General features: G+C 42.4%; 1 protein-coding gene, 2 long non-coding RNA genes and 1 other non-coding gene across 4 annotated transcripts in view; all 4 read left to right on the plus strand.

The window, feature by feature from the left end:
• Mir100hgl (Mir100 Mirlet7a-2 Mir125b-1 cluster host gene like) overlaps positions 1 to 12,558 on the plus strand; it is a 265,006-nt gene extending 252,448 nt beyond the window's left edge. The window contains exon 2 of the mRNA XM_039082330.2: positions 434 to 12,558. Coding sequence (XP_038938258.1) covers positions 740 to 1,705 — 966 coding nt within the window. The 5' untranslated portion in view covers positions 434 to 739 and the 3' untranslated portion in view covers positions 1,706 to 12,558. The remainder of the gene's footprint in view (positions 1 to 433) is intronic.
• The window catches only part of Lnc215 (long non-coding RNA 215), a 118,106-nt gene extending 105,548 nt beyond the window's left edge, over positions 1 to 12,558 (plus strand). Inside the window, exon 4 of the long non-coding RNA NR_126581.1 lies at positions 9,722 to 12,558. This is a non-coding gene — a long non-coding RNA (long non-coding RNA 215). The remainder of the gene's footprint in view (positions 1 to 9,721) is intronic.
• On the plus strand, positions 1,685 to 1,771 carry Mir125b1 (microRNA 125b-1). Its single transcript, NR_031869.1, has one exon. It is a non-coding gene; the product is annotated as a microRNA 125b-1 (primary transcript).
• Vof16 (ischemia related factor vof-16) lies at positions 1,781 to 3,887 on the plus strand. Its single transcript, NR_037614.2, is given in 1 exon segment — positions 1,781 to 3,887. It is a non-coding gene; the product is annotated as an ischemia related factor vof-16 (long non-coding RNA).
• Positions 12,559 to 16,199: the final 3,641 nt, after the last annotated feature.

The following is a 16,199-nucleotide window of genomic DNA, read 5'->3' on the forward strand; positions in this document are numbered from 1 at the left end:
TGTGTGTGTGTGTGTCGGGGAGGTGTTCTAAACAGACCATGTAGAGAAGGAAAAGGCACGGTTTAGCAGGCTGGCTGGCGTGATTGTAGTTCTTCGGGGGCGGGGGGGGGGTGGCTGGAGCTCTTAACTGTTCCTAGTTGTATATGAAAGTCTATTAAAAATAGTTAGCTATTTCCTTTTCTTTTTATTTATTATTATTTTTATTATTATTTGTATTCTGAGTCTAAGGGCCCCCTCCAGTGTCTCCCTTACAGCCGGTGCTTTGTTATTCTGTGTGCCCAGCCAGCCATCTACTTTGCTCAGGCCTGGGATAAAAGAAAGAAAGGAGGGGTGAGGGGAAAGAAAAATTTTTTAAAGAGGCATCTTCCCATAGGCTTCCCCTCCCTTTCGGTTCTTTTTTTTTTTTTTTTTTTTTTTTTTGGAATCTGCACAGGAAAGCACGGCTTCCAGGCAGAGGAGGTTGGAGAAAGCGACTCTATCAGGTACAGCACTAGTCGCTGTCTGTGAAGATGGAGGGGGATTATGCCTCGGATTCCTCTGAAATATTGGCCAAAGGCTTCAAAGGATCCGCAGCGGGAGGCGAGGGTGGGGGAGCATCTCCCCAGCTCGCACCCACCCCTTCCCACTTTGCGTCTACCAAATGACAGGCTGGTGCTCGCTCTGGGTGATTTTGGCCTTGGCCTCAGCCAAGCAGCTGATGCAGAGGAGGGCCAGGTTTGCAAGACTGACAGAACTCTGAATGCTAGAGAAAGAAGAAGAAAAAGAAAAAGATTTTTTTCTTTTTAAATCGAGCTGTCCTTGGGAAATTTTCTTGTTCTCTCTCGATTTTTTAATTTATTTTAAATTTTTTAACCGACTATTTCCCAAATTCGATCGGCCCCAGCCCCTCCCTCCTCTCCCACCCAACTGCCTTCCCCCCAACCCCCAACCCCGGTCAAAGCATAAACCACAGAGTTACGGTCTTCTCTGGATTTTGGAGTATCGCTTCCTGCCCCCGCCTTCCCTCCCCGCCCCATTCTCTGTCCTATTGAACACCTCGCCCAGCCTAGAGCACTGTGAGCTCACATTCTCCCCCGGCTCCGGATGGCGCTCCTGGAAGCTCTGCAGCCAGTCTCTACTTCAAATGGGTGAGTTCAAAAACCTTTCTAACCTCGGAATCCAGCGCTTCCCCCAAACCCCATCTCTTAGGATTGTTGCATGTGGCACGCTTGCCCTGGGGGAAGGTAGATGCATATTTTCCTCTCCTCAGTCAAGCGTGCTAGTTACAAATGAAAGGTTTGAAGAGACGTTTAATTCCAATTGCAGATTGCTTCCTTTCTTTTCCGAACAGAACTGGATAGTTCTGAGCCTATTCATATTATTTTCCAATTTGGTGAGTGATTTTACCCAAAGCTGCAAAGTTTTCTTTGATACAACAGGCATTTACATGTTCAGGTATGTGTGTGTGTGTGTGTGTGTGTGTGTGTGTGTGTGTGTGTGTGTGTTGCGTATACAGGGCTGTATGGAGACAGAAATGGATCTAAATTTTGTGAAGGGAAGAGGCATGGAGAGCGAGGAGGTAGCCACACTGGACCACCTGTTTGCTGCATTTTACTCCTGTGTCCGCAACCGAGATCGCCTGTCATTTTTATTTATTTATTTATTTTGCTTTGTTTTGTTTCAAGAAAGAAAGGAAGAATTGTGTTGCGCTCCCCTCAGTCCCTGAGACCCTAACTTGTGATGTTTACCGTTTAAATCCACGGGTTAGGCTCTTGGGAGCTGCGAGTCGTGCCTTTGCATCGCTGAAGGAACTTTTTGTCTTTTAAGGAAGGAAGGAAGGAAGGAAGGAAGGAAGGAAGAAAGAAAGAAAGAAAGAAAGAAAGAAAGAAAGAAAGAAAGAAAGGAAGGAAGGAAGAAAGAAAAGTTTGTCCGAGTGATGGGAATACACCTCTGAGGCTTCCATTGTTAGGTGGGATCAGGTGACCAGAGTGTGGCAGCTCCTGGATTCTGTGAAAGTAGGCACAGGATGTTAGCATCCCATGTTCACTGCTATGGATGCCTGTGTATATGGCTAATACGGAGGCTGCTGGATCTATTCCTTGAGAGCAACACACAGTACTATCGGAGCGTAATACCAACAGCTCAGTGCCTGGTGCTTGGCCTCAGAACATCTCAGCTGAAGTCCCAGCATGCCCCATGCCTCCAACTTTTAAGCTCAACAGTTAATCTCAAAATTGTGCCCAATTAAAATGGGCAGGAGAATGTATTTCCCTCTGCATTGTCTACACGTGTGTTCTATGTGACTAGGTTTTCCTGACGTAGTTCCTCGAACACCACTAGTCTGGACTAAATGGAGAGGTTAAATATTCAACTCTTAATATTCAATACAAAAGGAGGGAATCAAGAGATCAGGAAAGATAAAATATGTGTTACTTTGCAAGATTTTGTGAGAACAAAAAAAAAATGGAAGGAAGAGTTCTCCCTCCTTGGTTTGGTACCTCTTTAAAAATGTTATACACAATGGGTTTTTAAATGAAGGAGATAGATATATATTTTCTAAATATTATGGAATGAAAGAAGCAACTGGGCACATTTGGTATTAGCGCATTCTTGGGGCGGAGAGGGGGGGGTCAATCAATGTCCATGACTTTGCTTTAGAAATTAGAAAGATTGCTATCAGGATTTTAATTCACCCCGACAAAGTTATTGGTCATAGCAAACCAAATTTCAAAATGATCCTCTCTCAGGGCAATTGTTAGCATTTTCCCCACTTTGTAGTTTTCTGAGATTGTAACTTTTCACGGCAGGGTAGCTGCAGTGTCTCAGGTCTGCCTCACATAGGAGAGAAGGACTGGGAGGCTTACCTTTCCTTTGTTGTAGAAAACTCCGGGCGCACGGTTCCCTTTAAACAGTTTCACTCTTCTCAGCCCAACCTTTCTCTCCATTTTTGGAAAATACCTAAATCAACCCAGACACCCAACACCTTCATCTCTGAAAGATTTTGGAATGGCTTGTAGTCTCATTGTGACACGGAGTGAAAGGTGAAGGAAACGGTTGCCTATTTTTTAAGCATTCCTTGCAATTTTACTCATTTTACTCCAAACTGCAGTCAAGGAAGCATTTTTTTTTTTTTTGCACCAGCACGCTGAGCTGAGAAGTGTACAACAACTGTACTATGTCTTTTGTTGAAGCCTCCCGTGCGGCTGTAATTTAACTGTTACTTGGCACCACTTGGTAGAAGACGCTTCAAAGCGTACAGTTCTGTAAGAGGTTGCCCGCGAGTTTATATAAAGTAATTAATGATTCCCCACCCCAGCCCAGCCAATGTGTATGTATGGCTATGTGGAAATGATGGCGGTACATCAGCTTAACTTATGGGTAATATATATTTACATCATGCATTTGATAGAATGGCAGACATTCGGTGCTTTTGAAGGCAAGATATGTACACAGCCTAATAGAAGAAACGTGGGCAGGATCAATAAAGCTAGGATAGCTGTAATTTCTCTGTGATTTCGAATGATCGGGCAACGCCATACAAATGCTTCTGTTTGTACTCTGAGTCCCTATGCTTTCGAGTGGATTCCTCCTGTTTCTCGGATGTAAAACCGGGCGCCCAGGCATTCAGAGTGCCTGTGACACCCAGGTTTTTATATATTAGCAGGCAACTTCTTCATCACAAGGGCAGGTTTCTCAACACTCCCCTCTTCCTCGTGGAGCCCATCAGCGAAGTTCAGTGAAATGAATAACATAATTGGTGGTTGGTTCAATCACTACCAGTCTAGACTAGCCCAGACGCATCAATTAGAGGGGACTGTCTTTTAGAGGGAGAGTGTAACCGAAACAAGCAGGGTATTATTGATACTGATCTTTAAAAGCGAAAATCCAGCCTGGCAGATAAAAAAAAATTAAGACTGGGAGCTGCAGTGGGGGTGCACCGGGGGAAGAAAAGCGACCAAGGGAACTGGAGCTCAGGGCGCAGAAGGACAGGAAGCTGGAGAGAAAGGGAGGGATAATGAGTGGAACGCTGTCCTGTGCCTCCTTGGAGCAAGTTACAATTCAGTTCACAGGGTGCAGAGGCTCACCATATTTTTACCTAGCTGAAACACACACACACACACACACACACACACACACACACACACACACCTCCTTTAAAAAGTCCTTTTTTTTTGTCTGTTCAAAGCCAATGCAGTTGAAATTTAGCAGCTTAAGAAAGCCCACTGATAAGAGGAACCAGCCGAAACCTGTTCTGTGATATCTTTTCCCCTCAAAGAAAAACAGAAAAATACAGAAAACGCTTAATTTTCAAATCTCTAACTCTTTCTTTCTCTCTTTCTTTCTTTCTTTCTTTCTTTCTTTCTTTCTTTCTTTTGAGGAGGCATGCTAGGGTAACAGTAGCTCATTTTAAAATCTGGCACCTGGAATTAAATTTAGGGACAAAACACCTTTATGCAAAAAAAAGTTTATGTTTTTCCATGGAACACAGTAAAATCAAAATTAAAAGAATATAACAAAGGCTTTGGTGATTTGGTAGGATTTTTTTTTTCCTGGAGGGGAAAACAGATGACTTGGAAAGTGTTAGGAACATATCAAGCCCCAGGGAAAGAAAAACGTTTGATTGGTATTAATTAAAACACTGCTAATATATTCTAATAAAATCAGATTTAACATTCTAAACTAATCCGCCTAGCATGTCAAAGGCAAAGGAAAGTATTATCTTTCTTATTTGCATCTGGGCAACTCGAATGCATTTGCTCATCCGGCAGAATTAATTTCTATCAGCCGTCTATTTAATCTCCTCACAGATTTAGGCAAACTTATTCTTCCAGACTAAAAAGGCCCAGGGTGGGGAAACCATGGAAGGTATTTGGAAGAGCAGTGACTGTATTTAGGGCCCGTTTTCTGGCTGACCATAGCCTTTTCTCTTCATTCACTAGAGTGGGATGTAGAGAACAGCAGAGGTTGCAGAATGATAAATGGCTCACGGAGTCTTTTATTTTTCCTCCCTTCTTTCCTTATATTATACCTGCTGGCTTATTTTTAAAAATCCAGTTGCCAAATTATGACCATGGCGTTTATTTAGTGCTGTCAACCTGTTCATGAACATCTAATTTTTGTTTTCTAATTTCAGAACCTATGTCATCACAGATTCCTAATGGAAGGTAGATAGATAGATAGATGATAGATAGATAGATAGATAGATAGATAGATAGATAGATAGATAGAGGTCCTTATACCAGAAACCCATCCTTTTTTTCTCAGCTATTTTCTCTTAAGCTTCTGTCCCAAGGGCCAGTGAGGAAATGTAAAATTTCATTCACCAAGTGCTGAGTCCTTTGTTCTATTTTTAAGTCAAATATTTCTTTGGGAGAATTCCCTATTTTCATGGAGCATGGAGTTTCAGCTCTGTATTGCTAAGCTCTCCCAACTGATAACATCGTCCTCAGATGGTATTAGGGCCAAAATGTTTTGCCTGTTATCAGTCTCCTGAACCTGATAACCCATGCAAATATGAACCTAACACACACACACACACACACACACACACACACACACACACACACACACACACACACAAAGATGAATGGGCCGGAAATGCTGAGCCTGTTTGGGTGTGTTTGCACAAGGAGGGGGTCTGCAGGCTGAGGAGAGGTAGACTGCCTGCAGTCTGCACCCCGGAGGAGGTGGCTGCAGAGCTCTTCCTCCATTGCCTTTTCAAGTCTTCAAGGTAAAAGAGCAACCTCACTTTGGTTTCACTTGTATTGTTCTATAATCCAGGCAATAAATGCTAATTAGCAATGCTCAAGGATCCGACCATTCAGAGTAATTATCATAATTTACTTCTTCCTCGTTAAAGACATTCCTTGCTGATTTAAAAAAAAAAAAATCAAGTCATCCCGTCCCCCATTGCATGACCGTGAGTATTCACTGGAGAGATGTCCAAGGTGCACTCCGAGCCTCACGGCTGCATCTGAAGTCACCGACATGTGCCTTGGCTTATTCCAAGAGGAACTGCGACTTAATTTCTAAAGGGGAATTCATGTAAATGCATCGAATTCCGCACACATGTGCCAGGAATGTATGATTTTATTTTACAAACCCCAAGGCTCCTCCTTCCGGGCCCCCCCCCCTTTTTTTTTCTTTCTAAAACCACTTATGAGCAGAACAAAGGAAAGTACTAACTGTGGAGGCAGCATTAAATGTGAGCAGTCACCGCACCGTAAAGTGCGCGCCACGACGGCATATTTCACCGTACAAAAGTGCGGGTAATTCAATAATGCAGCAGCAACGCGGACTAATTAGCAGAAAGATCTTTAAGGAGGAATCAAGAAAAATGGATCCAATCAACTTGGAGAATAAATGTGCTTCCTTCTCTGGGATCTCAAATATGTTTCAGCTGTTGGATGACTGATTCATACAGGGCTTGAGGACAAAAGCCAGCCAGCTCCTCAGGGCAGATCACCTTTAAACACACAAACTGTATGTGTTAGGTGAGCCGAATTTAACACGAGGCTTTATGTTTGGAGTCAGGGGTAGAACATGCCACCTTGACATACGTTTTTTTTTTCTTTTTTTCTTTTACCCATGTATCTGAGAAATGCCCAGCCCTTAGGTTTTCCGTTGGCTTCCTCAACGTATAGGTAGCCTCTCCCACATTTTCTAATGATGGATGTTGAAGTTCCTTATTGCTTGAAGCAAGTAAGGATCATGTTCACAGTAGAGATGGAGTAGAGCAACTGTACTCGGTGTCCTCCAGGGTCACCACTCCCCCCACCCTATTTCCTTTGTCTAGGTGCTATCCTCAGTGTTCAGTGTTCATTGGTCCTTTGAGTGGGAGCTCCAGTTTTAACCTGAGGGCTATAAGCCCATTGGAGGAATAATTCCTGTTGGATACTGTACAGAGAAGCCACCTGCAAAATGTTGATGCTGTTATTGAAGTCTCAAGTGGAATCAGCTTTCAAAAAATTAGATATTAGATACATCCGATATAATTTGCAATCTGTAATTAGACTAATGTGCGTATGGCTGCACTTTGCTTACATGTAGCCCTACTTGAGTTTGCCCCCCACCCCCACTCCCACCCCCATCCTTGGGCATGTCTCATCACTTGAAATTGCTCCTGAGTAGGACGCTTTTTAAGCCAGCTCATTTTTTTTAATTCCTCGTTAATTAATACGAGAATAAAAAGGACTTTACATCCCGTATGCTTCCATGAGAACGAAAGCGGAAAACCTAGATGTTGCAAACTAATGATCTTTCGAAGGGTTTGTCACTGGAGAAATCTGAATTCTTTTGCAAAATATTTTGCAGTTCTTTGCGAATTTGGTCCTCATCCTGACTCTGGAGAACTTGGAAACACGGAGAACAACAGAATAGTAAATATTACACATAAGGAACCCATTTCCTTTGTTGGGATTGGAGAAATGGCATTTGCCAGAGATGATGGTTTTTAATCTAATAAAAGCAATCAAACCATTAACAATAATAAACAATTCCTTTTCTGTTTTTTCCTCCCTCCATTTTGCATGTCACGAGATGAGTAGCTGAGATTCTTATGCACTAACATCAGTTCCCTTTTGGGGGCCTCAACACGGTTCCAGAGATCTACTGGTGGCTCCACTGGGGAGCCCCCCTCCAGCAAGCTGCCCCCCTGAAGATCTACCTATTAAGAAAAAGCCCAGGCAGAGCACAGTGAGTTGGCTGGTCAGCCTGGTACTTGCCATTTGCCGTGTATGCAGTAGGTGGTGAGTTTGTCGAGACGAGCTTAGAGAATTGTTACTGAGGAAGGCTCTATGAGGTCCTAAGGTTTTTGCTTCTTCATTCAAATTACAAAAGGGATCTCAAGAGACCCTTGCATTGAACAGATGAAACTACTCCGCTCCTCAGGGCAATTAGGTAGGTATAGAACTTGAAGAGCAAAGCTGTACAATTTCTAACTCATGACGAACATGTGAAACCTGTCCGTTCTTCTACTGTTCACTTCATATCCATTCCTCAAAATTCCTTTTAATAGTGCTTATAGTATATGTGTATATATATATATATATATATATATATATATATCATCTAAAAGCCATTTTTGCATGTGTTGGTTGTATAGAACATCAAAGCAATATATAGCTTTTTTCTTGTTTTTTGATTTTCTCATATATTCTTGGGCTTTCCATTATTCACTACCTATATGAATCACAGAAGTACTACATGTACTATCTTTTCTTAATACAATACATGCTAATTTATTCATGAATGGGTATTACATGCATGCCAAATCTTAGCATCCTCAATACCAATGATTACAAAATACATTGCCCAGGCACAATATTTACCCTAAGTCCTTTTACCAGTTAGATGCCTCTTCTAGAGAATCAGCATCCTCACATACTCGAAGTGTTTAATGCAGTATGTGCCGTGGTGTATCCCATTCAGGGAGCCTAGCTCATTGATGCCTTTCCATTGTGTGAGTATGAAAGAGAAGTCTATGTCAAAGGCTTTCGTTAACTAAAAACCACCTGCAAATACATCTCATTCATAACAACTCCTGTAGAGTAGGAGAGAAACATTAATACCCCTCTTCTCAAATAGCCTTATCTGTGGGGTGAGTCGAGTAGGTCGGGCTAGGTGGGGTCTCAGCTTTTGCAGCTCTCAGGGTCACTGAAGCTATTTCATAGTATAGGGGCATTAGACGCAAGGCCAGAACCTGTGAACCAATTTGCCCATTTGTACCATCAGTTACCCTTTAAAGCTTCTTCTGATTCCACCTCAGGGTCAGTATTTATTCGTCTGTTTTACCCTGTTGAGGAGGCACTAAAGATTGGAGTTTATTTTCAGGAAGGGATGATGACAGGAAAGCAACAGCCTAGGGGCAAAAGAAAAGACAAGAAAAAGACGGCTTCCCAATGGGAGAAGTGAGTTCTTGATCCCAGTTTCAAACTCACATCCTTCAACATTGACTTTAGAAGATATCCAGACAGACGCCTACCTTTATGTTTTAGGCCACACCCTCTCCCCCAGCCCCTCTGCTCTCCAGTCATTTCTTGTGGTGTGGTTTATTCTCTCCATTGGATCGGCCCCTTTACGTTCTGTGTTTCTTGTTCCTCTTGGTTTATTTGAATTGTGGCCATGTTCCTTTCGTGAGCCTACAATGGTCTCTTGACCACAACGCACTTCCCAAATGAGGCACTGGCATGTTCAAAGCCACCTGGAAATGAACCCATCTCCTTTTCTCAAACTACCCAGAATGTAAAACCCCTTCATTTATTAAGCCAGACTGGATCCCCTGGTCCCCACACCCTTGATATACTTACAGCTGACTAATTTCCTTCCTGTGTGCCCCAATATTCTAGGAACTCCTGCCCTCCTTCAATACCCTCTCCCTTCTTCCCTTTCTCCTACCCTCTCTCCTCTTCCTCCATCCATTTCCTCTCCCTCCTTCCCTTTTCTTTTTCCTTTCTCTTTCTCACTACTCCCTTCCCTCTCTTCTTCTCTCCCACCTCCCTCCTTCTCCCTCAGTCTCTTTCAGTACCATGTGACAAGTTCAATGGCCAGCACTGGAAACACCAAGCTGAATTCCAGGGGGTCAGCGATTAGCACCCAACAATTCCAGTGCCTTCATTCACATTTGCATTGCTAAGCAGTTAGGCACCTACAACTAACTTAGTTTGCCTTCATTCCTAGGACTTGTTTGACTGTGCTCTGTGTCCCGTGATCTTTTGCTCTGTTCCTGTGTGTCCTGTTTCAGGGAGGGTAGACCTGCATCTTTCTTCTTTGTACACACTGGGACAAGACGACTGCTTCATTGATTCTTGAGCAAGAGGAACCGTGAAAGAAAGCCAATTTTTGATGTTGAAGTGACGTAGCATTTCTGCTGTAGTTGGAAATAGCACTGTCTCTCCAGTGTCCCAAATTCACTTCCATTAAACGGTCGATGTGATAAATGTCTGTGACATGTTCTATTACCTTTCTAGTTGTTCCTGTGTTCCTTTCAGCTGGCCCTATAACCCCCTTTCTCAGGAATGTCTCCCCAGTGAAAGGAAAAAAAAGACTGCAGAGACTGCAGACTGATGGACGCTCGTGCCAACCCATGGAGTTGAAACAAAGCAAGTGACCAGCTGAGGAGGCCCCTCCTGCCCATCAGCCACCCACACGGTGCAGTTGCAGCTAACAGTAATCTTTGCAAGAAACAGAGAAATCCAGAACACCCATGAGTCAAAAATGTCCCTTTCCTTGTGTGTATCCCCCTGTCTTCATTCAGATTGGTGTGCCTTCCATTTTGATCCTGGTACGCATCTGCTTTTTAGTCAGCAAGTGTCAAGGCAACTTTGCCCACGTGTGTTCATGTATGAAGAGACTACATTTTCTGGGGAGAGAGATTTTGATCAAAACATAGTGCTCTTGAGAGTGATCTAGAAAGTGAAAAGCATTTTGGAAGGACAGCAAAGCCGTCACAGGCGATCCACCGAGATGCTCATACCACCATGCAGAAACACCACACCATGTCCCCAGAGTCTGAGCAGCAAGCTTGGCTCTGTGACATATGGCGGCTGCTTCCGAGGGTGGACATCAAGCTAGATGAAGGTACAGAAGCAACCTAAAATGTAGTGATAAACTGAGTCAGGAGACAGTAAGAACACGAAAGACAGTGTGCTTGGAGGAGGCCAAATTGGTTTGCTTAAGGAAGGACGCTCCCCTGAAGAGAGAATAGGAAATAAAACTTGAAAGGATGTGAAAACAAAGTTAGATATGTGGAAGATAGGAGAAAATAGAGTCCTGAGGGCAAACATAACGGTGAGCAATGGGATGGCAGAGGAGATCCACATGGTGCATTTTGGAGACTACACATCCTCACCTTAACTTGATTTCACCTGACCTTTGGAACCCCTGTCTGTGTGTCTGGTAGAGATGCTACATACAGGTAACTCCCCTCTCCCACCCCAGTTGTCACTTAAACCAAACTAGACCTAAAGTTCCAGTTCTATGTCACTACAGGGGTGAAGGTGATTGATTGGTGGTACCTACGTAGAATTCCTGATTTTTCTGTTCATAGTTGATTGTTACCAAGTTTATTCCACACAGGAACTTTTTTACATATTAAATCTCATGGTAGCTATGAAAACTACACACCACCCACACTTTGAGGACAATGAAACTAGTTTTGGTGAGGTTGAGTGCCTGGCCCAGGTGCTACATGCAGCTATGCACGTTCAAGGTTGTTGTGGTCATGAAACTCAGTCCCTAGTCAGACTTTTGTGATGAGTCCCAACACAGTTGTCACCTTTTCCATAGCTCTTAATGCCCGTCTACAGATATACATGGCTCTTCTGCTGACTTATGGCCACCATGTCTCCTACTTTTGTAGCTGAATTGTACCAGAGTGATAAAAACATATTTCCATGGAAGAAAATTGAGAACTTAGTGAAGTACACTGCCTGCCTGCAGTTTGTACATTTCCTCTTGAGTTTGGTCTGATATGAGACTTTCGATTTAGTTCTGCCTGAAACCTCAGTTTTAAGAGCAGTAAGGCCAGGGCCTTAGGTTACCTGTTAACAGTATCTTTTTGACAGAAAATGTAAATCTACAGCCTGTAATCAGAGTGACTTACAAACAAACAAACAAAACCAAAAAGAACCAAACAAACAACCACCCCCACCAAACAATAAAACAAACAACCGCCCTCCATACACACACATACTTGGAAGTGGCCCAACAAAGACCCAAAACTAAACCCTCATTGTTTATCTTTCAGTGGCTTTTAAATTACTCTACCATTTCCTAAAGAAACATGAACTGGTACTTGGTTAAAGGCACAAACGCTGCATAGAGTGAATCCAGTAGAATCTAGTTCCTTCCCTCCTTGGCATTGATATCAATGTTAAATACAGCTATGAACTAGTGTATTTAAGTCAAGAAGTTGTCAATGATTTGTCTCCAAGGAACACAAAATAGCCAAAGTCGTACGTATACTCTATCTTTAATTCTTCCAATCATGAAGTCATTAGTACACCTGCACCAATCCAGTCTTCCATTGTACATCTTCTCAACCAATCTGACCAATGGCAATCATTTGCAAGTGCTATAAATGTCTATCTATGGCTGTTTCAGGAACGAATACCACTAGTCATTTGCTGGTGTAACTAATTCAAGACAACTTTGACCATAAAAACCTAGAACTAAAAATCCCATTCTGGCTTTCAGCCACTCTGCATTTGATTGACATTTAACAGTGATTACTAAATTGCCCGTATAGATAATTGTGATTTTTGTCTTCAATGAGACAGTTAAGCTGGGCAGGCTAAGGGACAGACGTCTAACTTTTTGAGGTACCTGGATATTTAGCTGATGTAATTTTCTTTTAGCTGTTTGACATTGTCATATATAGTCCTGCTCATGGATCTATCTTATTTTTTTCAAAATGCTTGTTGGCTCTGCCTAACACTGTCCCCACTGATCTGGATCTCATAAATGAACAGGTTTGTTGTTAAAGAGTAGCCCAAGCACCAAGTGTGATGTTGTTGATGTTTTACAAGACTTTCCTTGGTCCCTGACTCCCAATAAAAGAAATGTTGCATTAACTGTGAACTTGTGTTGATTTGTTGGAAAAGACAGCTCCTCTGGCTTGCTTTCACGTGTATCTGTATACATTGAAACTAGGTTTTGTTGTCTAAGGACCAAATATCTAATGGGATAAAAGGACCCACGTTCAGTCTTTGTTCTCCACCTGCTGTGGTTAGGAGTTCAGTGCCCCTCCCTCCCACTCAGATAAGTGCGCTTCTTCCCATTTTCTGTAGTAATGGAGTACGAAAATACTATTTTTCCCATCTGCCTCATCTTACCACGATTTCCCTTTAGAGTGCCAAGTGGAATCCAGAAAATTCTCTAAACTGCAAACATCATTTTCCTCAGAATTACCGTTGGCCCTGAGATACCAAAGCGCCAAGAAAACTCAGTGTTCTGACTTCTTCCTCCATCGGTGCTCTCTGGGTCATTGAGTCCCCATCTTCCTTTCCCTTATGAACACATGCTATCCATCTCTGCCTTCTCTTACCTCTTCCTCCATTTTCCTCTCACGTGAATCCTTTTGTCTGCTGTTGCTTCTAAATTCTACCACCTGACCTTCAAGTCTCTTACCAGCAGCCATTTCCTTTCAGTAGACTTCAAGCCAAACATTACCATCAGTATGCTGGCTTCCTCACCAAGGTGCTTTCATAGCATCTTGTTAGATTTACCAGCCAGCGAGTCATGATGGCTTCTTTGTGAGTCTCCTCTCTCTGTAAGAGATTCTAAGGCTCAGCATGGTAGCCATTTAGCATATGTAGTTCTTTCAACTTAGGCGAGTTAATAGTAAATGAGATTCAGTTCCTCATCTATATTGATTACATCTCAAGAACTGAATGGCCACATGTGCGCAGTGTGCCCCGCCCCCCCATCCCATAAGTACCATGGCTACACACTTCCCATTGGTACAGATTTCTTGTCCAGCACTAGAGGACAAATATGCTGTTTTGGTGGTTATTTCATCCTCTACGATTGATGCTTTTAAAACTAAGGTATTTACTGAGTCTTAGGGATGCAGCGGGAAGCAGGATGAATGTGGTCCTTGCATCTATAGTGAATATGAATGTATTTATTTTAATTATGTGGCATCACCCACTACATAAGTTCTCACATTCGATTGCCCCTGGTAACTGCTCAGGGTATTTAAATACTCATACCCAAGATTTTTATTTTCCAAGGCCTTCATAGGGCTCAGAACAGGCAGATAAAATGGAACACTACTGACCTGTGGAAATACAATATTAAAATGAGCTCTGAAGCCAGCACTGGGGACATAGGTTTATAATCCTACCTGCTGCAGGGACTGAGGTGGGAGAATTGCAAATGTGCTACCTGGAGTACATGAGTTCTCCGCTTAGGAAGTTTAGTGAGGCATCATCCCAAAGTAAAACATTTAAGACAGGTTAGGCATGGAGAAAGCCCAGGGCTACACCACTCACCTAGCACATACTAGGCCCTAGCTTAAATGTTCAGTAAATAAGTAAATAAATGAATAAATGCCGAGAAAACTAAGAATTTGGCATTGGCAGTTGAGAGCCAAAAGGAGAATATTTAAAATTATCTGTTAGGCATTTCAGTTTTTTAATTGGTCAAATTACCTCAGAATACAAATCAAAAGGTAGTCACTGAGGAGTTGGCCAGATCAGCAACATAATGACTCCTATATGAGCCAAACTTAGTTTCTAATCTTAACAGATACTCTTTTCGCTATAGTAAACTGACCAGGAAATTAAATTATCTTCAAGCCAAGAAAGAGTCTGTATCACAATTTTTAAAAAAATCAACCATCAAATGTGAGCACTGTGGATTCTCTTTGTTAAAACAAAACCCATATATATATATATGTATATATATATACATATATATATATATGTATGTATAACACACACACACACACACACACACACACACACACACACACACACACACACACACATACACTCCAGGAAAAAGGAGCCTGGGCCTCTAGGAATTCTAACAACATTCTTACCAAGATCAATGTGCCTATGTTTAACTACACTGAACTAGGACTGGCAGTCTGCCTCTGAATAGCAGAAATGATAGTGGGAAGAGACAAACCAGAGAGTGCTTTGTGCTCCTGCACTCTTAGTCCCCACCCACCTCATTTCAGGACACTCCTTTCAGTTTAACATTCACAGTACAGGTGAAATCTGTCAGTGTGTCCCCAAGAGAAAAGTTGGCACTAACAAACAACTAGTATTTAAAGAATAGCTTCTGTGACCAGCCCACCATGCCCCACTCCCAGAGTGTGCTCACAGGTGAGGTGAATCCTGGAGATCTGTCCTCCAGGTCTTCACAGTCTGTAAGACCATCCCTGGAAAATGTGCCTTTCCATTCTCCACAGCTGTGGTGTCTGACCTTCCTGATGCTTTGACCTTTAGCACCGTTCCTTAGGTTGTGGTGACCCCAACCATAAAATTGTTTTTGTTGCCATTTCCTAACTGTAATTTTGATAGTTATGAATTGTAATGTAAATGTCTTCCCGATGGTATTTGGCGACCCCTGTGAAAGGGTTGTTGGACCCCCAGAGGGGTCACAATCTGCAGGTTGAGAACTGCTATTCTAAAACCATAAAAAAAAAAATTAAACCAGCGTCCACACACTTCCTTTGAAGCACATTTTGGTGTTGGAGAGTCTATGGAGTTTGGAAATTGGAATTTCTGTTCCAAATCCCTCACACCGTTGTCTAATCCCATTTTCTGTTGCTCCCCATGGAGAGAAAAAACAGCCGGCTCCCATTCTTTCTAAATTCAATCTCTTCATAAAGACACCTCCCTGCCTTCTCTTTTCTGGGATGAATAATAATTTCCTATCAGGAAAGCCTCTCGGGCTGTGCATGCTCACTGCCATGTCACGTATATGAATGCTTATTGCGTAATGTTCTTACTTCCAACAAGCCAAGGCCCAGCACACAAACAAGCACATGAATCATTATTTTCATGAATGAAGTTACAGGTCCAATAATAGACACTGAATAAATGCTTGAGAACAATTGTCTTCTAACAATCATGGGCCAAAAAAAATTTTTTTTTATCATGTTTCCTTGCACAAAATATTGACAAGCTGTTGCTTTGGGAGAGACAAATTGAAAATTAAATGATCAGGTTTCAATTTCTTCAAAGCAAGTCCCCCTCACCCCGTGCCCTACAATGGAATATTCCGTTGTGCATTCCACAGCGGGAACCACCAATCCTTGGACAAAAATAGATTCGGTATAGGGCATTCAGTCAATGGAGTAATCCAATTGTCTGAACATTCTTCTTTGCTTTGTCATTTACATTTTAATAAATCCCAGAATACAGCAGGCTGCCTTGGGTTGCACAAGTGTGGCTAACCACGTGCAATTTACCCTATGTAGCAAGGGAATCCAAATGCAAAATTCCTATAATGTGTTAGATCCTTCCATGTCACAGAGATACGCTTTCAAATGAAAACTTTTATGGCTTTCCAAGTGTTTGCTGCCAGTGTTTTGTTAGTCTATTCAGATTGCATAAGTGAGGAAAGTTTTAGGGAGAGGGGGTGAGAGTGTCACCAGGTAGTCTTGGAATATTAGTGCCTGTGAACGCCAAAAAAAAAAATGCAATAGGAGGGAGGGAGAGAGAGAGAGAGAGAGAGAGAGAGAGAGAGAGAGAGAGAGAGACCTA

The sequence above is a fragment of the Rattus norvegicus genome, chromosome 8 (genome assembly GCF_036323735.1).
Source record: "Rattus norvegicus strain BN/NHsdMcwi chromosome 8, GRCr8, whole genome shotgun sequence".
Taxonomy (NCBI): Eukaryota; Metazoa; Chordata; class Mammalia; order Rodentia; family Muridae; genus Rattus; species Rattus norvegicus.